The sequence below is a fragment of the Salmo salar genome, chromosome ssa01 (assembly GCF_905237065.1).
Source record: "Salmo salar chromosome ssa01, Ssal_v3.1, whole genome shotgun sequence".
Lineage (NCBI taxonomy): Eukaryota > Metazoa > Chordata > Actinopteri > Salmoniformes > Salmonidae > Salmo > Salmo salar.
Genome location: NC_059442.1, coordinates 72,797,233 through 72,824,824, shown reverse-complemented (window position 1 = coordinate 72,824,824; position 27,592 = coordinate 72,797,233). Strand labels below are relative to the sequence as shown.

The following is a 27,592-nucleotide window of genomic DNA, read 5'->3' as shown; positions in this document are numbered from 1 at the left end:
GGACTTGATGCCCTTGCTTTTCTATATGCATTTCCCCAATATGTTCTTCCTGAACTCCATGTGTTTGGTGTTCCCTGTGCAGAACACTGTGGACAAGCTGATTAAGAAGACAAACCTGGCCCTGCTGGTGGGGACTAACAGCTGGAGAGACCAGTTCATCGAGGCCATCACTGTCAGCGCCGGTGAGCTGAATGCTTTGACCGCCGCACGAGTGTGTGTGTGTGTGTGTGTGTGTGTGTGTGTGTGTGTGTGTGTGTGTGTGTGTGTGTGTGTGTGTGTGCCTGCTGTAGCGAGATCAAGGGTGTGGGGTTTCCACGTCACCAAGTTCAATAACAAAACAGGCACCAGTAGCACAAATAGAATGCAAAGGGGAAGTTTATTTGGGATTTTCGTACACGGGGAAAGAAGGAGGAATTCACCAATCACCTCACAGTCCACAAACCGTTCTCTTTGTCCGTTCCGTTTTCCAGGGGTAATCCTCACACTCAGGTCCTCAGCCAATCTGGTCCGATACACAGGGGTGTTTGTCCGACAGTCCAGGTCACAACATGTAATCTCACAGATAGTAATCTGACAGATAGTAATCACACAGATAGTAATCTGACAGATAGTGATCTCACAGATAGTAATCACACAGATAGGAATCTCACAGATAGTAATCACACAGATAGTAATCTCACAGATAGTAATCACACAGATAGTAATCTGACAGATAGTGATCTCACAGATAGTAATCTCACAGATAGTAATCACACAGATAGTAATCTCACAGATAGTAATCTCACAGATAGTAATCTGACAGATAGTGATCTCACAGATAGTAATCTCTCTTCTCCCACTCTTCATAATGCTCTTGGTTCTCTCCTACTCTGCCTTGCTATGCAGACTGCTTCCCCCTTTTATCCCCAAACACTCCCTGGATTAACCTCTATGGGCTAGGTGGGACGCTAGCGTCCCACCCGTGGTGCACTCCATCAACAGCAGGTGCATTTCAAGAGCGGCAAATTTGAATCCAAATAAATGTCAAAATTCAAATTTTTCAAACATACAACTATTTTACACCCTTTGAAAGATAAACATCTCCTTAATCTAACCACGTTTTACGATTTCAAAAAGGTTTTACGGCGAAAGCATAAATTTAGAGTATGTTAGGACAGTACATTTACAAGAGTTGTGTGTAATGTTTTGTCAATTCAAAGACAGGGTCACCAAAACCATAAAACCAGCTAAAATGATGCACTAACCTTTTACAATCTCCATCAGATGACACTCCTAGGACATTATGTTAGACAATGCATGCATTTTTAGTTCTATCAAGTTCATATTTATATCCAAAAACAGCGTTTTACTATGGCATTGATGTTGAGGAAATCGTTTCCCTCCAATAACCGGCAGTCAATTCAACACCACAAATTAAATAATTAAAATTAGAAAACATTGGTAAAATATTATATTGTCATTTAAAGAATTATAGATTTACATCTCTTGAACGCAATCAATTTGCCAGATTTAAAAATAACCTTACTGGGAAATCACACTTTGCAATAATCTGAGCACTGCGCCCAGAAAAATACGCGTTGCGATACAGACTAGACGTCATGTTGGGGAGATCTAAAATCGAAAATACTATGTAAATAATCCATTACCTTTGATTCTCTTCATCAGATGTCACTTCCAGGTATCACAGGTCCATAACGAATGTAGTTTTGTTCAAAAAAGCTCATCATTTATGTCCAAAAATCTCCGTCTTGTTAGCACATGATCTAAGCCAGCCGGACTTCTCGTCATGAACGAGGGGAAAAAATATATTTACGTTCGTTCAAACGTTGTATAGCATAAATCATTAGGGCCTTTTTAACCAGAACATGAATAATATTCAAGGTGGACGAATGCATACTCTTTTATAACGTATTGGAACGAGGGTACCCAACATGAACTCGCGCCAGGTGTCTAATGGGCCATCATCGTTCCATGGCTCTTGTTCGGTCAGATCTCCCTCCAGAAGACTCAAAACACTTTGTAAAGGCTGGTGACATCTAGTGGAAGCAATAGGAAGTGCCAAAATATTCCTCAGCCCCTGTGTTTTTCAATGGGATAGGTTTAAAGGTAATACAACACATCAGGTATCCACTTCCTGTCAGAAAATGTCTCAGGGTTTTGCCTGCCAAATGAGTTCTGTTATACTCACAGACACCATTCAAACAGTTTTAGAAAAATTAGGGTGTTTTCTATCCATATGTAATAAGTATATGCATATTCTAGTTACTGGGTAGGAGTGGTAACCAGATTAAATCGGGTATGTTTTTTTATCCAGCCGTGTCAATACTGCCCCCTAGCCCTAACAGGTTAACGAGTTACAGTCTTGCCTCGTTGGGGGTGGGGCCAGATATCTCCCCTCAATCACCACTCCCCTCACCTCTCCCTGCCGGCTGGCACAGTGCGCGCGTGTGTACAATCCTTTCTTACAACGGACGAGCACGCTGCAGCATCTCCTCAGAAGATTGATTTTCAATGTAAACACCAACTGGTGGAAATCTGGAGCACTGCAGTCCCACTTCAAGGGATCCCAAGGCCTCTGTTGATTAGAGATGCCATCTTGTCAGTGCATAGCATTGTTGCCTTATTACCTTACGTGTGCTTGTCAGTGTCTATGTGCAAACAGTTTGATTTCTAAAGAGGACATGGCAACTAGCCTTGAAAACTCTGTGAGTGTGTGACTATAAGCTCAGTCTAATAGGGCGGCCACTGAAGCACTTTGGATTTTCGTCGAGGTGTGAATGTGTTTTGTGTGTGTTTTTTTGTATCTGTGGGTGTGTATGAGTGTGTTGAAAGTTACAGCATGTGTATTACTGTGTGTGTGTGTGTGTGTGTGTGTGTGTGTGTGTGTGTGTGTGTGTGTGTGTGTGTGTGTGTGTGTGTGTGTGTGTGTGCGCTAGTTATCTACTGTGTCGTTCAATTGTTCCCGCTCTGGCTCAATTAATGACAAGCCCTGTCTCCGCTCTCTTATCTGGAATTAGGCTGTGTTGACGTTTTGACAGCGTGTGTGTGTGTGTGTGTGTGTGTGTGTGTGTGTGTGTGTGTGTGCGCCTCCTGGATCGACTAGACACTAACCCGTCACACACCCCAGGTATTTAAGCTCCTTTTGTTTCCGCTAAAAGCTGTCTGTGCGTGTGTGCTTCTCTCTCTCTCACCCTCTCACTTTCTCTCTCTCTCTCTCTCTGTCTCTCTCTCTCTCTGTCTAGCTCTTTCTCTCTCTCTGTCTAGTTCTTTCTCTCTCTACCTCTGGACTTGCTGCTGTGTTTAAAATGCACATACAGTCATGAAATATTGATCTCCCCTTACCTCCCCTCTCTCTTTATCTTTCTTTCTTTTTTTTCTTTCTTTTGCCCTGCAGCCCCTCTGATTATATTTGTTCTGAAGCCAGTAGAGAGGGAGAGTGTGTCAGGCAGCGTAGCATTTGCAGCGCTATCCTCCTCACAAGTTAGTTTAAGAGAAATCATTGGCTTCCCACTGTGACTTGGTCCAGGGTGTTGATGGAGATTGGGTGTGACATTTTCGCCAGTGGGTGGGTTGGTGGCTTCTCCAAACCTGTGGGGCAGCAATGCTGTGTGGAATCCCACATTAAAAATACAGTTTACTACAGAATACTACAGTACTTACTATATAATTTTGAACTGTAGTATACTGTAGAATACAATACTACCTACTGTAGTATACCTCGGTCATGAGTAGTACTTACTATAGGATTTTGTAGTATACTGTGGAATACTACAGTAAATAATAGAGTATACTACAGACAGCAAAAACACTACAGTAAATAATACAGTAATGTCCGCAAAAACATACAGGGAATGCCATAGTATTTAACCATAATATATATACTACAGTATTTTTTCATGTGGGATGTGCGTGTGTGTATGTGTGGCCGGTGTCCACAGTGTTCACTTCTTCCCCCATATCAGTCTCAGATAAATGTCCTGACAGTCAGATAATAACTACCCTGACAACTCTGTCATTATTTCCTTTCGTGAATCTGCCCATCTCTTTGTGGCTGTGCAGATGGGTGTGTCATAAGTGTGTGTGTCTCTGTGTCTGTACTCCCTGTGACCTGTGAGTGACAGCCCCACCACGGAGCTAATACAGTGCTAGATGATTCATTTATTTGGCCATCACCACTAAAGAGAAGAGAGACTGCTGAGTTGTGACAAGAACACCGAGACTGTGACTGACTGCAGAGAACCTCCCCAGGCCTATCTCAATGACACAGCAGCATATGTGCTCTTCGCTGCCAGTCAGAGAGAAATTATTACCCGGAATTACTTTAACGACCATCCTCTATCAACACTGAGCAGCTGTAATAGAGATGTGACTCATTGATGAAGTCGAGGGTGAGGAGTTGGCGGAGATACACAGATATGCCTTCAGTAGGCAGAGAAAGAGGGGGAGGAGGAGTAAGGAAGATAGGGGAAATAGATGAAAGGAAGCCTCAGAGAATAGAACACCATTTTCTTATTGAGAGAGAGAGAGAGAGAGAGAGAGAGAGAGAGAGAGAGAGAGAGAGAGAGAGAGAGAGAGAGAGAGAGAGAGAGAGAGAGAGAGAGAGAGAGAGAGAGAAAGATGTGTTACAGCAGGAGTAGGTAACTAGATTCAGCAGCGGACCAATTTTTATAGGAGCTGCTGGTCGGGGGCCGTAACATAATTATAATAATTTTAAGCACTGCAAATTGACCACAACTGAGCCCAAAAAAAGAGAGTGTATTTGAAAATAACAATCATTTCATACCTTGACTACGTTGAGACTGGATCACGCCTTTTTTTTTTGTGGGAATGCTTCAACCAGACATGAAATATATAATTATTTATTTATTTATTACCCAAAACTTAGGGGGCCAAAATAAATCACTTGCGGGCCAGTTGTGGCCCGTGGGCCGCCTGTTGCTGACCCCTAGGTTACAGTATGTGATTGTTTGTGTCTGTATGTGTTGCAGATGTGTGATGGGTTATCCTCCAGGATTCATCCCATTAACTGTGACTGCATGGGGAGAGATTGGCTCAGTCTTATCTCTTTACCATAGCTAACTGGTTAATTGGCTCAGTTAGCCTATAGCTCGGTAGCTAATAGCTTAGCATGCAGGCTGGTTCTAATGCTGGGGATTCGACAGACGTCAACCAGCGTTGGAGTCTCAGCGTAGAGTTTAATATTAGTGTTCCTCAGCTAGGATGTGAACCCACTGACCCTCTCTCTATATCCCTCTCTCTCTCTCTCTCTCTCTCTCTCTCTCTCTCTCTCTCTCTCTCTCTCTCTCTCTCTCTCTCTCTCTCTCTCTCTCTCTCTCTCTCTCTCTCTCTCTCTATATATATATATAATTTCTTCCCTAACCTCTGCTTCCGCTGGCTAAACTCAATCATTTAACATTCGGGACAGTGAAGTGTTTAATTGGATTTTACAGTGCTTTCGGAAAGTGTCCAGACCCCTTGACCTTTTCCAAATTTTGTTACATTACAGCCTTATTCTAAAATGGATTAAATAAGAACAAAATCCTCAGCAATCTACACACAATACCCCATAATGACAAAGCGAAAACAGGTTTTTAGACATTTTTGCAAATATATTACACCTAACAAACAGAAATACCTTATTTGCATAACCCTTTGCTATGAGACTCGAAACCATGCCATTAGGTTGAAGGAATTGTCCGTAGAGCTCCGAGACAGGACTGTGTCAAGGCACAGATCTGGGGAAGGGTACAAAATCATTTCTGCAGCATTGAAGGTCCTCAAGAACACAGTGGTCTCCATCATTCTTACATTGAAGAAGTTTGGAACCACCAAGACTCTTCCTAGAGCTGTCCGCCCAGACAACTGAGCAATCGGGGGAGAAGGGCCTTGGTCAGGGAGGTGACCAAGAACCCGATGGTCACTCTGACAGAGATCCTCTTTGGAGATGGGAGAACCTTCCAGAAGGACAACCATCTCTGCAGCACTCCACCAATCAGGCCTTTATGGTAGAGTGGCCAGACGGAAGCCACTTCTCAGTAAAAGGCACATGACAGCCCACTTGGAGTTTTACAAAAGGCACCTAAAGACTCTCAGACCATGAGAAACAAGAATCTCTGGTCTGATGAAACCAAGATTGAACTCTGGCCTGAATGCATCACATCTGGAGGAAACCTGGAACCATCCATACAGTGAAGCATGGTGGTGGCAGCATCATGCTGTGGGGATGTTTTTCAGCGGCAGGGACTGAAAGAATAGTCAGGATCGAGGGAAAGATGAATGGAGCAAATTACTCAGGACTTCAGACCGGGATGAAGGTTCACCTTCCAACAGGACAATGACCCTAAGCACACAGACAAGACAACGCAGGAGTGGCATCGGGACAAGTCTCTGAATGTCCTCGAGTGGCCCAGCCAGAGCCCGGACTTGAACCCGATCGAACATCTCTGTACAGACCTGAAAATTTCTGTGCAGCAATCCTCCCCATCCAACCTGACAGAGCTTGAGAGGATCTGGAGAGAAGAATGGGAGAAACTCCCCAAATACAGTTGTTTCAAGCTTTGTCATTATGGGGTATTGCATGTAGATTGATGAGAAAAAAACAACATTTGAATCAATTATAGAATAAGGCTGTAACCTAACAAAATGTGTAAAAAGCCAAGGGGTCTGAATACTTCCGAAGGCACTGTAAAGTTGAATATGAATGTAGTGCTCCGGTCCTGTGTGCCCAGTTTAATGTCGCCTCCGCTGGGTTTGGAGCTGGCTGCCTCTCCCTGTAGGACATGATGGAAAGATGAACACCTCCTCAATGACCTCTCACTGTCACCTACAACCTGCCATCACCTGCAGACACATTGGACATTGGCCAGAGGCTCACTCTCTCTTCCTCTTTCTACAGCATCTCTTTCTCTCACTCTCTTTCTCTCTCTTTTTCCCTATTCATGGTTTTACTTCTGTCTGTGCATCACAGTGTGTGTTGGCGACTGTAATGTGTGTTTGAGTTCATGCGTGTAGTTTATATTGCTGAGCGATTGGTGACTTTTGGTTCGATTATAAAAAAATTATATAATCATGGTTTTTGGTTTCATCAATATTTAATTTTTTTTCGTTAAATGCATTATGAAATAATGACATTACAATGATTTTAGAGCTTTTTAATAGAAATTTCAAAGACAAAAATAGTGAACATTCAAAAAATATTCCATTGTCTCTGTCAGGTCCACAGTGGGTAGACATCAATAGAAAAATGTGAAATTACTATGAAGTGTAATATTTGCATAATGAAAACTACAACTCCCTTCAGCCCAGCGTAGTTCTTGCCCTGATTTCTCTCTTGAATTATTTTATTTCTCTCTGGAGAAACATTGCTTTGGGCTCACAAAAAATAAATAAATGGAATTCAAATAATTTAACTGACGTCGGTCAATTAGTTGTTTAATAACCCGCAAAAAATGAAATGTCGGTTAATCGCTCAGCACTAGTAATTTGTGTGAATGTGTATCTTTCCTGTAGGGTATGCTGTGTGTGCAGCAGGTATGATCATCACAGCAGTGTTCATTATTCACACTACCTAAACACACACAAACTCCCTACTACAGTATGTGGCGATACAGAGGACATTGCCCGACCTTATCTGACCCTTGTTGACCCGTGCCACACAGGGGTCAGTTTAATTGGCAAGTTACAGACCTAGGGGACTCAGAGCACAGCTACCTGCTGAGACAGACATATGGCAGCCTGGGCCAAACATTATCTTGGATATTGTTAGTCTGGAGTTGAACACTTAGTCCAAACAGAAAGCTCTGATTTAGTCAAAGGAATAGAATGGTTTATTATCCTTCTCCTGTGAGGAAATTCAAGATAGATAGAGAGAATCAGTCTATTAGCGACAGCCACGGCTCAACTCGAGAATTATTCCAATGGATACAGTTTAACTATATCAGGGAATATGTTAGTCCGAATCAGAAATCCATACGAAATCCATACTGTAGCGAAAGTATATGATGTGCATGTTAATGTTAACCTTTATGTGTGTGAGATTTCCTGGGACAGAAGAAGCATTTCAACAGCATTTCAAATGATTTAATGAATGTACATGTTGACCCTGAAATCATCTAAAAACGAACACTTAAGCACCATTAATCATCCGTTAAAAGCCTTTAGACATATCAGCAGGCGCTAGCTGGTTGTGTAGAGGCAGGGGTTAAGGTGGCTGTGGCTAATGGCGATAAAGCCAGCCTGTTTACTGATGCATTAAGTGGATGGGTGTGTGACAAGACTGTAAAGTGGGAGTTTTGAAAGGGCGTAACCACCATTCATTTTTTCTCTCTTTTTTCTGTATGCTATACTCTCTCTCTCTCTCTCTCTCTCTCTCTCTCTCTCTTAGTGTGTATGTGCGTAAAACTGGCACACACTGTGCTGCACATATGTATATACTTGTGTATTATATCTGCAGTAGAACACAGAGTACATTTATCTCTCTCAACCTCTCTCTCATAACTGTGTGTTTAATGATGAGTAACCACAGGCAGGGATGTGAGCCTCAGAGCTCGCTCAGGCTATAAAGTAATGTCCCTCTGTTGGCTTACTTTATTACTCCAGTCACTTCCCTACTGAATATTCCTTCTAGAATAGCCTCTCTCTCTCTCTCCTTCCTACTGCAATCTCTTTTTTTCCCTCCTACTTCCTCCTCTCTACCTCTCCATGGGAAGGAACGTCTGATTAATACAGTATGAGCGGTAAGAAACCAGGAGGGAAGGAGGAAAGGAACTGATGTAGAGAGAGGAAGGAGAGGGGAGGGGTTGATTGTAGAGAGCATAGATCGAAATGAATGGTCGATAGACAGATTAAACAAAATGATAAGGGAGGAAAGTAGAGAGGAGAGGTCAGGGGGTTGAAGGAGTGGTAGGTGGACTAATGAGAGGAGGTGTAAAGGAGTGATGGATAAACAGATGAGAGGAGTGGGAAGGGGAGATGATGTATAAAGGACAGATGAGAGGAGGCGTAAAGGAGTGATGGATAAACAGATGAGAGGAGTGGGAAGGGGAGATGATGTATAAAGGACAGATGAGAGGAGGTGTAAAGGAGTGATGGATAAACAGATGAGAGGAGTGGGAAGGGGAGATGATGTATAAAGGACAGATGAGAGGAGGTGTAAAGGAGTGATGGATAAACAGATGAGAGGAGTGGGAAGGGGAGATGATGTATAAAGGACAGATGAGAGGAGGTGTAAAGGAGTGATGGATAAACAGATGAGAGGAGTGGGAAGGGGAGATGATGTATAAAGGACAGATGAGAGGAGGTGTCAGGGGTAAAGATTAGGAGCAGGTCATGAGACTGGCTCTGATGTCACCACCTCCTCCACACTCCTCTCTGTATGTGGCGTGTGTGTTTGTATGTGCGTGCCTGTATAATTAAGGACAGGGTAACTGAGCTCCATTACAGAGATGAGGGAGAAAGAGAGAGAAAACATTTAGAGAGAAAAGAGAATGAGGGGGAGAGAGAGAGAGAGAGAGAGAGAGAGAGGCCAACTCTCTACATTTAGTGCCCAAAATCCTGTTTTGGCATGGGCAGCGCCATTGAGGACTTTGACCATTTTGAAGTAGTCAACTGGGTGGGACTTAAGGAAGGATCACATCATTTCATCCAGGTCACCAGGATATATCAGCCAATGAATTATACTTGTGAGGAAACATTCCATAACTGCAGGTGGCAGTAAATCTCTCTCTCGCTTCTCTCAGGTCCATGTATGTAGTGAGTATTTTCACCCCCTATGTTTAACTTAATGATTGATGATGATGAGTGGAACTCCTTACAGTAGGAGATACATACAGGAACTAAGAGTGAGTCACTTCATGTCCCAGTTGTTCACAGGGCAGGCTATTTGAGGCCATAGCTTTGGGTTCTCAGATAAACCCTGACACGAATTATGTAAAGCATTCCTCGCCTACACTGGATGAGTGCCTTCTTTATCATCCTAATGCACATTTTTCAACAGGCACTTCTCTAGCTTTCTCGGGAGATGGTTTGTATTTATATGGCTAGGGAGATAGTTTGTATTTATATGGCTAGGGAGATGGGTTGTATTTATACGGCTAGGGAGATGGTTTGTATTTATACGGCTAGAGAGATGGTTTGTATTTATATGGCTAGGGAGATGGTTTGTATTTATACGGCTAGGGAGATGGTTTGTATTTATATGGCTAGGGAGATGGTTTGTATTTATATGGCTAGGGAGATGGTTTGTATTTATATGGCTAGGGAGATGGGTTGTATTTATATGGCTAGGGAGATGGTTTGTATTTATACGGCTAGGGAGATGGTTTGTATTTATATGGCTAGGGAGATAGTTTGTATTTATATGGCTAGGGAGATGGTTTGTATTTATATGGCATCGGGAGATGGTTTGTATTTATATGGCTAGGGAGATGGTTTGTATTTATATGGCTAGGGAGATGGTTTGTATTTATATGGCTAGGGAGATGGTTTGTATTTATATGGCTAGGGAGATAGTTTGTATTTATACGGCTAGGGATATAGTTTGTATTTATATGGCTAGGGAGATAGTTTGTATTTATATGGCTAGGGAGATGGTTTTTATTTATATGGCTAGGGAGATGGTTTGTATTTATATGGCTAGGGATATAGTTTGTATTTATATGGCTAGGGATATAGTTTGTATTTATATGGCTAGGGAGATAGTTTGTATTTATATGGCTAGGGAGATGGTTTTTATTTATATGGCTAGGGAGATGGTTTCTATTTATATGGCTAGTGAGATGGGTTGTATTTATATGGCTAGGGATATAGTTTGTATTTATATGGCTAGGGAGATGGTTTGTATTTATATGGCTAGGGAGATGGTTTGTATTTATATGGCTAGGGAGATAGTTTGTATTTATATGGCTAGGAAGATGGTTTGTATTTATATGGCTAGGGAGATAGTTTGTATTTATATGGCTAGGGATATAGTTTGTATTTATACGGCTAGGGATATAGTTTGTATTTATATGGCTAGGGAGATAGTTTGTATTTATATGGCTAGGGAGATGGTTTGTATTTATATGGCTAGGGAGATAGTTTGTATTTATACGGCTAGGGATATAGTTTGTATTTATATGGCTAGGGAGATGGTTTGTATTTATATGGCTAGGGAGATAGTTTGTATTTATATGGCTAGGGAGATGGTTTGTATTTATATGGCTAGGGAGATAGTTTGTATTTATATGGCTAGGGAGATGGTTTGTATTTATATGGCTAGGGAGATGGTTTGTATTTATATGGCATCGGGAGATGGTTTGTATTTATATGGCTAGGGAGATGGTTTGTATTTATATGGCTAGGGAGATGGTTTGTATTTATATGGCTAGGGAGATGGTTTGTATTTATATGGCTAGGGAGATAGTTTGTATTTATATGGCTAGGGAGATGGTTTGTATTTATATGGCTAGGGAGATAGTTTGTATTTATATGGCTAGGGAGATGGTTTGTATTTATATGGCTAGGGAGATGGGTTGTATTTATATGGCTAGGGAGATAGTTTGTATTTATATGGCTAGGGATATAGTTTGTATTTATATGGCTAGGGAGATGGTTTGTATTTATATGGCTAGGGAGATGGTTTGTATTTATACGGCTAGGGAGATAGTTTGTATTTATATGGCATCGGGAGATAGTTTGTATTTATATGGCATCGGGAGATAGTTTGTATTTATATGGCATCGGGAGATGGTTTGTATTTATACGGCTAGGGAGATGGTTTGTATTTATATGGCATCGGGAGATAGTTTGTATTTATAAGTCTACTCTGAGCACTGCACAAATAACACAGAGTGTGTTAGAGCGGATTACTTTTGTCAAGTCGTTGACCATCGTTGGTCACTGCCTTTTGAAGTGTGCTGTATTACGTTGGTCACTGCCTTCTGAAGTGTGCTGCATTACGTTGGTCACTGCCTTCTGAAGTGTGCTGCATTACGTTGGTCACTGCCTTCTGAAGTGTGCTGCATTACGTTGGTCACTGCCTTCTGAAGTGTGCTGCATTACGTTGGTCACTGCCTTCTGAAGTGTGCTGCATTACGCAGATAACAATTGTCCAACTTGCGGTGATCAAAGGTCATGAAGTTCTGACTGCAGTTTGTCTTTATCAACGTCATCCTGCAGCCAGCGCCTGCATTGTGGGAGTCTCTGTTGTCAACCAATCATTAGGGTGGTTTTGTTTGACCCACGCGAACGTGACCAAAGACATGACTGAAACAGGAACAAACTTTGCCGTGATTCATGTATACAGTGGATATGTACAAATGAATGTGATATTTGAGGCTTTCTCACCAATTCATAGTACAATGTACACACACATACAGTATGTTTACAGTTTGTGAGTGTGTGATATGCTGGTTGCAGACATGTTTATTTCGACAAGAAAAACTTGTATAAATGATGGCAACACTACCATGTTGCACTGAGCCTTGCTGTTGGAAAACCACATCAGTGGTGCACCTCCCACAACTTTACTCCTCAACTTTTGTCTGCAGTTGGTAGCTTCAGCCTTGCCACTGAAACGAGCCCACAATCTCAGTAAGGGCCCTCATCTGGGGCTGCTCCACTGTGAGGGTTGCCCATCACCCTGTTAACACAAGCCTCTCAGCCTGTTAACACATGGTTCTTCACAGTAGATTACCGCCATTACTAGCCCAAGGGAGAGGAGACGGCAGGCAGGCAGATCATTGGCTGTATATGAATGGGAAAAACCATCTAAAAATCACGTGACACCATTCATTCCTATGTGAAGACTCAATAGCGCATGTGAAGCCAAGGAAGTCGGTTAAGATGGCGTCTCGTGGAGACATAACGGGATATACTCTTTTCACGCCACTTTGATGCAGCTACGACTGGAAGTGATTTTCGTAGCAGGTTAGGAGAGCATTTTCTCTAACCCTAACTATTTTCCTAACCTTAACTTAATTATCCTAAACTGCTACATTCATTCTCCTAACCTGCTAAGGTGTAACGGTCGTCGTACGTAGTGGACCAAGGCGCAGTGGGTTGAGTGCTCATAGTGACTTTATTTAACACTGAACAAACAAAACAATCGAACGAACAGGATTGCAGGCTAAACACACAGCTATGCAACAACTTCCCACAAAGGGACAGGTGAAAATAGGCCAGCTAAGTATGACTCTCAATCAGCAACAACGATGTTCAGCTGTTCCTGATTGAGAGCCATACCAGGCCAACAAAGAAATACACAACATAGACAGAGCATAGAAATACGAAATATAGAACATAACCCAAAAAAACACAAAATACTCTAACCAAACACCTCTCTACATAAACACATATACTAACAAACCCCGAACCACATAAAACAAATACCCCCCTGCCACGTCCTGACCAAGCTACAATAACAAATAACCCCTTTACTGGTCAGAACGTGACAGTACCCCCCCCAAGGTGCAGACCCCGGACGCACCTCACACAAAAATAAACACAAAAATAAACCCCCCAAACTAAAGGGAGGGTGGCTGCCGTCCTGAGGTCTGTGCCAGACTGGATACACGCACCTCAGGGCTAGTGCGAGGAGCAGGAACAGAACGAGTTGGACTGGGCTGACTCACTGGAGGCCTGGTGCGTGGTGCTGGCTTAGGAGACGCCAGACTGGATACATGCACCTCAGGGCTAGTGCGAGGGGGGGGGGGAACAGGATACACTGGGCCGTGAAGGCGACTGGCGGTCTTGAGCGCAGTACTGGCACCACCCTTACTGGCTGGATGCCCGCTTCCCCCTGGCAAATGCGGGGCGCTGGCACCGCGCACACCGGCCTGTGAATGCTCGGCCTCGATGCCGTGCGCATCACCCCATAGCACGGGACCTGAACAGTAACAGGCTGCCTCCGATAAGCACGGGGAGTTGGCTTGGGGCTTAATCCTGGCCCAGCCAAACTACCCGTGTGCCCCCCCAAAACATTTCTTGGGGCTGCCTCTCAGGCTTAAATGCCAACCGTGTGTATAGAGCCTCATACCGGCGTCGCTCCGCCTTGGCTGCCTCTATCTCCTCCGGTGGGCGACGATATTCCCCAGCCTGGTGCCATGGTCCAGCCCCATCCAGGATCTCCTCCCATGTCCAAGTTTCCGTATAGTCCACATAATTCTTCTGTTGCTCCTTACCCCGCTGCTTGGTCCATTTGTGGTGGGAAGTTCTGTAACGGTTGTCGTACGTAGTGGACCAAGGCGCAGCGGGTTGAGTGCTCATAGTGACTTTATTTAACACTGAACAAACAAAACAAGAAAACGATCGAACGAACAGGATTGCAGGCTAAACACACTGCTATGCAACAACAACTTCCCACAAAGGGACAGGTGAAAACAGGCTAGCTAAGTATGACTCTCAATCAGCAACAACGATGTACAGCTGTTCCTGATTGAGAGCCATACCAGGCCAACAAAGAAATACACAACATAGACAGAGCATAGAAATACGAAATATAGAACATAACCCAAAAACCCCCAAAATACTCTAACCAAACACCCCTCTACATAAACACATATACTATCAAACCCCGAACCACATAAAACAAATACCCCCCTGCCACATCCTGACCAAACTACAATAACAAATAACCCCTTTACTGGTCAGAACGTGACATAAGGAAAAGTAACTTCCGGTCATATCGAAGTGGTGTGAAAAGAGTGTTTCTTGAGACATCCTATGACAGTGCCACGTTGAAAGTTACTGAGAACTTCAATAAGGCCATTCTACTGCCAATGTTTGTCTATGTAGGTTTCATGGCTGTGTGCTAGATTTTATACACCTGTCAGCAGCGGGTGTGGCTGAAATAGCCGAATCCACAAATTTGAAAAGGTTTCCAAATACCTTTGTATATATAGTGTATTACACTATTGAATAAGGCAACCAAACCATATTACACTCTTGAATAATGCAACAAGTCACAAGCATGTGCAGACAACTAAAGGGTTTATTTTCTCGTCTGAAGGCTAGACTCGTTACATTTTAGCTTCAAAACAAAAGCACAGAGTTGCTAACATGTCTTCAATAAGTAACGTTAGCCTAACAAAATTTAACGATTAGTACTCTCATACAAATATAAAAGTACAATAGGCCTACCTTACATTACAACAAACCAGGCTTCTTTTATCCATATAATGCATATCATTACATGTGGTATAAGCTCATTTCAACGAGATGTTCTATATGGATGTCCATTTACATTAAATGTCTATCAGGTATGAAGGTAAGACCCAGATGCAGACCACATCAAATTAACAATGGTTTAATAATCCAACAGGGGCAGGCAGTAGACAGGTCAAGGCAGGCAGGGGTCAGTAAACCAGAGGTGGAGCAAAGGTACCGGACGGCAGGCAGGCTCAGGGTCCAGGTAGGTAGAGGTCAATAATCCAGAGGTGGGGCAAAGGTACAGGTCGGCAGTCAGGGTCAGGCAGCATGGTCAGGCAGGCGTGCTCAGAGTCAGGACAGGCAAGGGTCAAAACCAGGAGGGTGAGAAAAAGAGAGACTGGGAAAAGCAGGAGCTGAGAAACAAACGCTGGTTGACTTGACAAACAAGATGAACTGGCAACAGACAAACAGAGAACACAGGTCTAAATACACAGGGGATAATGGGGAAGATGGGCGACACCTGGAGGGTGGTGGAGACAATCACACAGACAGGTGAAACAGATCAAGGTGTGACAATGCCTCATGACTTGTCAACGTGCACGATTAGTCTGTGCTTCAGTCTGATCAACTGTAGCCTCCTGATAACAACCACAGCTGCAGGTAGCCTAGAGTCTGCTATGCGCTCTGATCCCATCTGGGCCTGGCCAGGGGAGATGTAACTTCATGCTTTTATAGTCTAAACAATGTAGCCTAAAATAGGCCCATTTATTTGTGTTCTGAGAAAATGTCAATGTGATCAAATTTGGTTTATAGTCTAACTTCAGGTGGCTAGGCTACCTAGGTCTTTTTAATCCAAAATGATTGACTGGAATAAATCAATCAACACAATAGTGATGACATACTGTATGAGTATATTTTTTTATTACAGAGTAAAAATAAAATCATATGCCCTAATTTTAAAAATAATCTGGTCCCATCATAGCCCACATAAAACCTTTTTTTTTTACAACAAATTGGTTTGGTTAGCCTACTACCAGATCAAGAAAAAGGCCCCAGAAAAACTATTTCCCCCCTCCACTCTGGAACCTGTGGTGTCACCTCTGAAATCACCACACAATGTTACAAATTAAAAAACGTCCTATTTGTATGATCTGCATTTGACATGTTTTTGGTGGTGGGGATGAGCTTCCATCGTTTTATGTGGCTCAGTGCAGCCGGCATCTACTGTGACAATTTCAGAATGTAACAGGCTGTTACTGCAATTTCAGGTAAAAACTCGATAAAACAAGTCTGAAATATTAGGAAAATGTCTATACATTTCAGCTGTTTCAAAAACATTGCTGTTTAAAGGTCTTACTCACGTCAGCTATGGAGAGCGTGATCACGCAGTCGTCCGGAACAGCTGGTGCTCTCATGCACGTTTCAGTGTTACTTGACTCGAAGCAAGCATAGAAGTAATTTAGCTCATCTGGTAGGTTTGTGTCACTGGGCACAGCTCGTGGCTATGCTTCCCTTTGTAGTTTGTAATAGTTTGCAGAGGGGTTGAGACATAAATGACCAGAGAGGTGGAGAGAGTGGGAGAAAGGCACTTAACACCATATTGCCATATTGGATTTTGTGTGTGTGTGTGTGTGTGTGTGTGTGTGTGTGTGTGTGTGTGTGTGTGTGTGTGTGTGTGTGTGTGTGTGTGTGTGTGTGTGTGTGTGTGTGTGTGTGTGTTAGACTTTTCTGTGTCTTGAATTTGCCTTGTTAAAAACGAGACGGAAAATATCTTTTGACATTTCTCAGATAAAAGGCATTGTGCAATTTGTCTGCCTTTTTACAGTGCATCACAATGTGAACATGTTCAAATGGCTCTTTTGGTCCCTTGAGATTGTGGTTCAGGCCATTAATGATGCAATCATTATGATGGCCAAATACCAGATTAATATTGTATGTCTAGAAAGATGTGTGTCCGTGTTTATACACACACACATACAAAGATGATGTGTACCTGTTAGAGAGGATTGACTCCAGTCCGAGGCCTCAGGCTACCATTACACTCTGACAAATTAGCTCCAATGTTAAGAGCAGCAAAGCATCATCATCCCAAATCATCACTTTGGGTCACTTATTTCACAAAATATAGTCTGGTGTTCAGTAAACGTTTGAGGAATATCATTCGTCTCAATACATCAAGTAAACAATCGCACCCTTTCAGATCCCTTAACATCATGATCTTTCTCCTCATCCCCCTCTCCTCTCTTTCTCCTCATCTCCCTCTCCTCTCTCGTTCTCCTCATCCCCCTCTCCTCTCTCTTTCTCTCGGCCAGGTGAGGATGACGAGGATGAAGAGTGCGGCGAGGAGAAGCTGCCGTCCTGCTTCGACTACGTCATGCACTTCCTCACCGTCTTCTGGAAGGTTCTGTTTGCGTTCGTGCCCCCGACAGACTACTGGAACGGCTGGGCCTGCTTCGTGGTGTCCATCTGCATGATCGGCCTGCTCACAGCCTTCATCGGGGACCTGGCCTCCCACTTCGGCTGCACCGTGGGCCTCAAGGACTCAGTCACCGCCGTGGTGTTCGTGGCCCTGGGGACCTCCGTGCCAGGTAATATTATAAACTAACCCTGGTGTTTGTGTTAGATGTACTTGCTTTGTAATGTTGACAGTAGCACACCTTTTACAGTAGCATATAGATGTACTACTATGTAATGATTGTGGCTTTTCCTACAAAAGTCCTCTAGAATTAGGGCATGATTCAATCCGTATCGCGTAAATTCATCACTACAGCGTGATTGAAATGTAAAGGCGATGTTCTCACGTTGGCAGAAACTACATTCACGGTAAACGCTGTGTATGTCGGCTCAGTCTGAAATGACCTTTACATTTCAATTGCGCTATAGCGCTGAACTTCCGCGATACGGATTGAATCGAGCCCTTAATCGCTCCGAACACTCCCAGTGTCCAGTGTTTACCTCCTCCATTTACTCCCACGATTTATTTACACTGCTTACACCCCAGCTAAATACTGTTTACATGTATACATGACATGTTAGTCAGTGGCCGATGCTCTGTTCCTGAGCAGCTTAACATCACCGTATACAAGTGAGCGGGTTGAACAAGAGCCTAAATAAATACACATGGGACATCAGTTCAACCCCTCACAGCTACCATGGCATAAACCTCACACTCCTATGATGAATATTAGTGCACAACCGTAAGTGTGTGGAATGGAAAAGGTTGAAACAGAGTAATTGCTAGTAGGAGAGATGTCAGGCGTGGGTCAGTCCAGAAGATGGGCAGTGACTCAGATGTGGAGCCAAACACACACACACGCACGCACGCACGCACGCACGCACGCACGCACACACACACACACACACACACACACACACACACACACACACACACACACACACACACACACACACACACACACAGCTTAATAGCTTTCAACTGGGACTGATACAGTGCTTAGCTAATTAGATAATTACCTCTCGGTTCATGTATTGTACACTGAGCTGCTTCACAGACCTTCTGACCAGCCAGCCACTGTAACTCACTCAGGACTCACCGCTCTGACACTTATAGACATTACTCCTGAAACACTGTTCCCCTCACTTCACTAATACTTTAAACCCCATTTCACAAGGACAAAGACGTGTAAAGAAACAGCACAAGGAGTCGATATTCTTTGTGTCTGTCATTCTGTTTGTTTGCACAAGGCATGTTGTGTGTGCATGGGTAACTTTCCAACAGAGTACACACGTTTATAGTGGCTTCCTAATTTGAATCCTGTCTCCCTGCCTCCCTGCCTCTCTGCCTACCTGCCTCCCTGCCTCTCTGCCTACCCGCCTCCCTGCCTCTCTGCCTACCTGCCTCCCTGCCTCCCTGCCTACCTGCCTCCCTGCCTCTCTGCCTCCCTGCCTACCTGCCTCCCTGCCTCCCTGCCTACCTGCCTCCCTGCCTACCTGCCTACCTGCCTCCCTGCCCTCTCTGCCTACCTGCCTCCCTGCCTCCCTGCCTCTCTGCCTACCTGCCTACCTGCCTCCTTGCCTACCTGCCTCCCTGCCTACCTGCCTCCCTGCCTCTCTGCCTACCCTCCCTGCCTACCTGCCTCCCTGCCTACCTGCCTACCTGCCTCCCTGCCTCCCCAGGCTCACACAGACACACACCGCTGCACTGCTTCGCCACCCATGTTCATTAGTATTGAGTCATTTTTCATGGGGATCAGGTGTTGTGCAGTGTCCTGCCCTTTAGAATATGATGCATTACACAGGAGCGATAACAATAACCGAGGGGGTTAAGCTAGCATTAGCCGCCGTAGCGCTGTGCTGCTGTGCTGCTGTGCTGCTGTGTAAATGGACCCTGCTGGAGCCCTCACACCACACCTCTCGCCCCACTGTAATTATAGTCAATACAATGGCACGCCACAGCCACACGTCTCAATGAGCCTCGTTTGTCATGGTTAGTGAGCCAGAGAAGAACATCAGCAGCCCATATAAAAGTAACATAGAGGGAGGTCAGATGGTGTGTGTGTGTGTGTGTGTGTCTAAGTGTGCGTGTGTGTGTTTCAAAATAAATGGAGGATGATAAAGAGCACACTGAGGAGAATATGTAAATCTCTGCATTTAGTCATGCAATACAGAAGTGGCCCTTGTACTGTATATACAGAACACCTAAAGGTACATTAATCTCTCAGGTGTTTACCATCCTACATGGGGCATGGCTAATGTAAGGTTGATTAATAAGACTGCAGAGAGAGTGTTGAACAACCCTTCTCAGGCATACTGCTGGCACACTGCCCTCCCAGGCTCACACACACACACACACATCTGAATATTTGAGAATTTCCTCAGAAAGCTGCAGGTCTAAATATAGGTCCAGCTGTTGTGACGTCCCTCTCTCTCTGGCCAATGATCACCGCCACCTCTGTGTTGACGTTTTCTGCTTCATGCGCTTGCTGTGATAGGTTGATACACTTTGAAGGTGTGATGGAAAACGACTGAGTATTTAGTGAAATTCTCTCCCTGTTTTTTATTAGTGCAGGTAGAGAGACTTAAATGTGTCTTGCTATTGCCACAAACCTATTGTACATGTCGTTGTTTCTAGTGCTATGGACGACTCCTCTATAGTGCCTTACTATGCAAACAGCCAATGGCTGATAGAATGGGAGATCAATCCAAGACGCCATGTGTAGCCATGAGCATGACATCCATAATGGAGGTGTGGATAGTTTACGGGGTGCACTGTCACAGTCATTCCTAACACAGAGAAAAGAGAAACTTACTACTGTCCTTCCTGACTCACTAGAACCATGATTGGATAGCAGGAGTGTGGAAGCATCAAGTCATGTGAGAACACTCCCAGCACACAGGAAGTGACGTCAACCCCATCACTTCCTCCTGGCCTTGCCAGGAAGGGAGAGCAGCGACGGACAAAGCCATGGAGGCCTAATTGCCATAGTAACCGATATAGCCATTAGCGGCTGCTGCTGCATGTTAATAGGGCCGGAGGGAGCAGCAGATGTGTAGTAGGCAGTTAAATGGCTGGTGATTGTAGGGTTTGTCAAAGATAACAGTCTCCACTGTGACTGTGTGATGTCACAGTTAGGAAGTGATTAGCAGGCAAGCTCTTATCATAGAGATGGAACTGGGAGGTGTAAAACAGTCTCAGGAGCTTATGCCTTCTTCTATCTGCTTTAGAAAAGCCATTACCTTGGAGGTAGAGAGGAGCCAGGTTTTTCTGTATTCGGTCTTGATAGGGCAGAGGAGATTGAATATATGGTGTAGGATAGAGAGGAGCAAGAAGAAGGACAACACAGTCACACAGAGATGCTCTCTCTGCCCACACACACCGCTCGCTATCCTTACACAATCACAGCCGCCAATTGGACTGCAGTGCGTGTGTGTGTGTGTGGCAGTGCTGGAAACCACTGCCTGAGGTTGGAAAATGCGCACACACGAGCACACAGCCCACACACGCGCACGAGCACGCACACACACACACACCATGCAGGGACAAACAATCCCTCTGTTTCATCTGACAGTACATACTGTGCAATTCTATGTCTGACAGTCATACACACTCCTCGCTACACAAATGCCCCTCCCGTATCAAAGGGTAGCTGCAGTAGTCCCCACCCTGTTGTGTGTGTGCTTGCGTGCATGTCCCTTTCTATAGATGCTCTGTTTTGTGTTGTCAAGAACTGTGAGGCTGCGGCGTTCCCAGTGTCCCCTCCATCCCTCCTTCCATTCTCAGTGAAGCTGCACAGTGTGATGATCAGTGCAGACATTTACGAGGCAACCCCTGTCTGTTCTGCATCAGCCTTTCGCCACTCCACAGCTCTCTCCCGTGTCTTTCTGTCCGTCCTGCTTTTGTCCTCACCCTGCATTCTGCTCAGGGGATCCGACCACACTGTTATCAGAGAGAGAGAGCCTTTTGTCCAGTCTGCCGCACAAAGCCTGCTGCACTGCCAACGCCTGGCTCAGTCTACTGTACTGCAGCTCTCTCTCTCTCTCTCTCTCTCTCTCTCTCTCTCTCTCTCTCTCTCTCTCTCTCTCTCTCTCTCTCTCTCTCTCTCCCACAGACATCTAAATACACCACACTATCCAGCTAGCTAGAGCATTCTCTGTAGAGAGAAGATTGAAGACGTTGCGAGTTTTAATGTCACATGCACAAGTACAGTGAAAATGTCTTTCTTGCTAGCTCTAAACCCAACAATGCAGTAATCAGTAACAATGTAATACTACAAATAAGAAGGTAGAACAAAAATACACAAGAAATAATAAGAACTGTCATTGAACAATAAAAGAGCCAGAAGAAGATTTAACCAATCACTTTATTCATAGAGACAGAAAGAGATAAATGAACGAATATCTTGTAGCAGAAATGCATCTTACAGTTAAACTATTGTGTGGGTGGCTGATTCATGACTCTGTACATAGCTCTAATACTTAACATAACAATTCACCAATTTTCAATGTTCTAACATTTTTGTGCATCTCTGAGCGATGTTCTGTTGAATCCAAGGGTCATTTCATGTTTTCATGTGCATTACAGCCGGTACGGCGAGTTTTGCATCGTATGATAGAACATTGCTCAGAGATGCACAAAAATGATGTAACATAAAAAATGGGTTATACATTTACTCTATGTTTTTCAATCGTATCTCTTCCTGGGTCTTGGTCCAGTGGTTTTCCAGCTCAGTGCACGGCCCGAGGGCCCGAGTGGCCCGAGTGGCCAGTCGGCAGGCATGGGATCAAGGGACAAGTCCCTGTGAGTACTATCCAGTCACTGGACATGAGATGGATTATTTTTAAGTGATGGATCTTCCTCAGTTACACGTTACAGCTCTCAGACCAGCCATTGCTCAGCATCTGTTCTAAATCAACCACAGCTACTTTATTCACTATTGTGGTCCAGTAACGTCCACCCTTGTATGCCCATGTCGCTGCCCGTCTTGTGCCATGTTGAAGTCAGCAGAGCTAGATTCCCAGTGAATAGTGCCACTCGGGGCCAATGACCATGGTATCATGTCCAGCTGGCTAAAGCCTGATGCCAGCTCAGTGAATGGAGTCACCCTGAGGAGTACTTTGTCTCAACCTGGCCTCCCTCGCTCTTTCTCGGGCGCCAGGAAAATAAAAGGGAAGGGTGCACAAAGGAAGTGAGGAAGGACCGAGGGACAGAAAGGGGAATAAAACAGAGTGCTCTGTCACTTGCCAATGAAAGACATCTCAAACATTAGACTGGGTTCCTTGACTTTCTATGAAAGCACTTTCTCCTGGCAAGGTAACTGCAATTTAGCATAAACAGCTGGCTCCACTCCAGAGATTGAATGGTGTCTTCCTGCTGGGCTGCTGTTGTTCCTACAGCAGACTGTTTAAATCCAGACACATAGACGGCCATTTATGTAGAAGATTATGTGCTTGCCTCAGGTATTGATCTGGGTCTGGGGGAAAGAGACCCAGACAGAAGACTTCTGCTGAGACGGAGCTCCTGTCACTGCAACGGTGACAATTTTGCTCCCTGATTATAGTCTGCAGACATTACATTGAATTATGTCTTATGAAACAATGCTGTTCAGTGTTCTTTAGACTTTTAATTAATATTGAGCTTTTTTGTTTTGCCTATCACCCTTTACCCACACCCTCTTCCCCTTACCCCATCACCATTAATTCCCCCAATCCAATAACCTTTTCCCAATCCTTATTGAATCACACACCCAACACCCTCCTCCCCTCCATCCTCTTCTTCCCTTTCTTCCAGACACCTTTGCCAGTAAGGTGGCAGCCATCCAGGACCAGTATGCTGATGCATCCATCGGCAATGTGACGGGCAGCAACGCGGTCAACGTGTTCCTGGGCATCGGCGTGGCCTGGTCCATCGCCGCCATCTACCACAACTCCAAGGGCAACGACTTCAAGGTAGACCCGGGGAGCCTGGCCTTCTCCGTCACCCTCTTCACCATCTTTGCGTTCATCTGCGTGGGAGTGCTGATGTACCGGCGGCGACCTTCGATCGGCGGCGAGCTGGGGGGTCCGCGGACTCCCAAGATACTGACCACCATGCTGTTTGTCAGCCTGTGGCTGCTTTACATTCTGTTCTCCTCACTGGAGGCCTACTGCCACTTCAAGGCCTTCTAAACAGCTACAAACTTAAGAAGGCCCTAGAAGAGCTAACCGGAGACAAGAAGGAGGCAACAGCAGCAGTGAAAAATGTTTTTCTCCCGACCCACCCCACCCTTTCCCCCTTTTAAGAAGTGAAAGATCCCTCCCCTAGTGCTTAAGGGATGAGACTGGTTGTTCAGGAGCGGCCTGTCAACGCTGGGACAGAGACACCTCTGAAGTCTGTAGAATGACAGTTGTGTGTGTGTGTGTGTGTGTGTGTGTGTGTGTGTGTGTGTGTGTGTGTGTGTGTGTGTGTGTGTGTGTGTGTGTGTGTGTGTGTGTGTGTGTGTGTGTGTGTGTGTGTGTGTGTGTGTGCGTGTGTGCGTGCGCGCGTGCGTGTGTGCCGGTGCGTGTGTGTGTAGCTGTTTGTTATGCTTCTCACTACCCAGCAACCCTATAGAAACAGCATCGTCGACGCCTGGCGCTCATTTCAAACTAAACACTAGACATTTGAGTGAAATCCTTCAATAATTCCCATACCATCATTATTGATATGTATATGCATGAACATCAAAAGAAAAAAAGATACGGCTGTTCGCAAACATAGTGGGTGGGGAGTAACAGGTACTTTTGAAGAAAGTCTCTTGTCTGTGTGTGAGTCTTAGTAAATCTCAGTTAGGGCCTGGCTGCAAGAGCTGCTCACCACCTTCTGACCCTCGGTTTGGTCCCCAGTAGAACATGTGATTAGGTTTCCTCTGTTCTTTTATCTTGCTGTAGATGTAGTTGTGTTAAAGGAGTTTAGCATACTTTTACCTTTAAGGCCGTATCGTGATTGAATGGCCAGCGTTACCATTTTAACTATCAGATAACTCGTTGTCAACTTAAATTATCATTTTCAAAACTATCCCAAGATCGCATTTCCAGTTTAGTCAATAGGAGTTTCACCACCACCATGCTTGATTCAAATTGCAATAGAATGCAGAGAGACCGTACTGGATCTCCCTCTGCATTAGCTCCATCCATTGGCTACACATCTTTCAGCAGCCTCTCACCATTGGCTCTTTCTCTCTGTCTTTGTGTCTAAGCTCCTACCGGACTGGTCTTTTTATCAGTCCTCAAGGGCTCTACAGTCAATTCTTAACCACTAACCCTAACCAGAAACGTAAACCCTTTACCCCTCGCCCCTATCATAAACCTACCCTCAACACTAAACCCTCTCCCTCTTTCTCTCTCCACTGAGCTGCACATCTTCATTTTTTTTAAATTAAATGGAATATTTCAATAAACAATATCTTAAACATAAAATACATCAATTGTAATGGTGGACAGAAGTGTAGATTAAACGGTTCCTATAATGCAGTAGCTATAGGGACATTTTACAGAAGTTCAAAGTGAAGCTGGTGAGAAATACATCGACTGAGTATTTTCTATTTTCTGAGGTAAAGGCTTTTGTCTTAATGATGCAATCTTTTTAATCCATCTTACTGCCAGTCTCCAGATATAAGGGTTTACATTCAAGACTGTTACTACACGTCCAGTTCAGCCACATCAGGCAGGTCAATCAGTGTGTGGAAGAGGAAGACGGTCCACATTATTTGATGAATACCCTGAGTTTCCTACTGAGTTTGTTTAATACACTATACTTGATGTGTAACGTAACAATGAAGAAAAAGTAATCATAGAAGTAGTTTGGTTTAGAAAATTAAGATTTTGTCTTGTTCTTGTAATTTCTCACCACAGAATTTGCAGCCCCTGAGAAGGTTCCATCTAGATTAAAGTACTTATATGGAAGCCAAGTGGAGTTTAATCCTATTTTGCCAAAGGGAACTATTTCTAATGGAAACTCCAGTAACAGCTTAGCCAGAAAATGAGTGTGTTTTCTAACACACTGACATTTCTTAACACCACCAAAAAGATCCCTGTGCGGTACTAAAAGCCTTGGTATTGCTTTACCTAAACAGAACATTTCTAATTCCAAATTTGGATAAAAACGTTCACATTTCGTGGAGATTGATGTTGATGTTTCGAATTGAAGGAAAAACATTGCACTGGTTCCCGTGTTTCTAATGAGAAGGATGACATTGCTTATATGCTGACGATGACTCTGCTGTTAAATGATTATACATTATGACCTTTCTCTGATCTGAAAAGGTTACTATGACAATGAAATACTAAAAAAGACCTTTCCTCCAACCCTAATACTCAACTAACCAACTACAAATGACAAGAAGAGGAGGAGGAGAAAGAAAAAACATGTGAAGTACAGCCATACATTGTGTACTGGTGCAGTGAAGCAGAAGGACTTCTCCTGCCCAGCATGTGTTGCTATAGTGTGCGTCTGCACTGTGACTGTGCAGCATCTCTCTGTGTCCTCTACCCTCCCCACATGCCATGTCCATATTTTGGAATGTTAATTGTTAATTAATGTGCTACTTGTTCACACTGTGCATGAATGATAACATGTCTGTATATACTAAGCAGTATCCCATTCGTTCATGTTGACGGAGGTTTGAATGATGTATAGATTTGGACTTTTTTTTTTAATGTACTATAACCTAATGTTTTATTTTAAGTTGAATGATGTATTTGGTAACTTGCACATTAAATAAAAAAAAGGCAATATCTGCTGTTGTTGAATGAGGGTGAGAGCTTAACGAGTTACGTATCTTAAGGGAGTTGCATGGGTATTTGTACAAAAGACAATGCTTGCTTATAATGACATGGCTGGTTGTATTATTTGACAGTGTAAAGGCTATTTTGTCATTGAAGAGATAATATGTGTATATACTGTACATTGTTACCAGAGAGAGGTCTGATACCTCCACATATCTTAGTGAATTCTACATATTTATTTTAAAACCCTCACTAAACTCAAGAATGACAAATATTGCCTTTTTAGAGAAGTAGTTTGCTTAAATGCTTGTTTTGCTCTCTCTCGCTCTCTCTTCCTTCCGTGCTGAGCAGTGTTTTGTCTTAGATATCTGAAAAGTGTGTCAGTTCTTCATGCGGGGTGGATTCCTTCTTCAACTCCAGATCTGTCTGTCTGTCAACCTGGTATGTGACCACCCATCTGTCTCTCTGGCTGGCTGGTACTGTGCCTGCCTATCTGCCTCTGTCCCTGTTCAGTGTCTCTGTCTGTCTGTTGGTACCTGAGGTGCGTCATCTGATTTACACCACCACCGCCCGCTGCTCAGATGGACCGTCGTTTAACAGGGATCTAATATATTTCACTTTCTCTCTTTCTTTTCCCTCCTTGCATTCGCACTTTCTCACTGTTTAGCTCTCTCTCTCTCTCCTCTTTAACTTTCTCTCAACCTTAACCTCTCGATCTGTCCTTTCCTTGCTGTCTCTCTTTAGCAGGGTTTAGTTTGCTATTTGTTTTGTCTTTTTGTTTGATTTTGTTTGATTCTAACTGATAGAATATCACGAATTTGTCTTATTTTGTTGGTGTCGTCTGTGTTTTTTCTTTGTGTTGCACAAACGAATAGGAAGACACTACACTAACTGTGATTACTCTACATGGTACACTTCTAACACAGAAAATAAAGTTTGGAATACCCTGTTTCAAAGAGCCCTGAGTGGAGTTGTTTTGTGGGTCTGCATGTGGAGCGAAGTGTGCTGTGATGTTAGTGTACATTTTAGTGTTCTTAAAACTGTTGAAATGCATCAGAAAAACGAGTCGCCTTTATGCTTCCTAATTGTAGTTCATCCAGTGTCCATCCACACGTTGTCATTCTTCGCTCTAGCCTTCAAACACAAGAGCACCTGGAATGAAGTGCTCTCTGTGTCACATTGCAGGTTGTGAAATCTTCAAAATTGTGTGTGTGTGTGTTTAGGAGACGTTTCCCTCAGCTGGATGAAGTGTGTTTTAAAAGGT

At 43.9% G+C, this 27,592-nt stretch overlaps 1 protein-coding gene across 4 annotated transcripts in view; it reads left to right on the top strand.

The window, feature by feature from the left end:
* The window catches only part of LOC106608331 (sodium/calcium exchanger 1), a 181,798-nt gene extending 154,512 nt beyond the window's left edge, over positions 1-27,286 (top strand). For all 4 annotated transcript variants that reach the window (XM_014206231.2, XM_014206239.2, XM_014206247.2 and 1 more), the window contains 3 exons: positions 83-182; positions 17,439-17,714; positions 23,375-27,286. In XM_014206231.2, the coding sequence (XP_014061706.1) occupies positions 83-182; positions 17,439-17,714; positions 23,375-23,751 (753 nt within the window). In that variant the 3' untranslated portion in view covers positions 23,752-27,286. The remainder of the gene's footprint in view (positions 1-82; positions 183-17,438; positions 17,715-23,374) is intronic.
* The last annotated feature ends 306 nt before the right edge of the window (positions 27,287-27,592 follow it).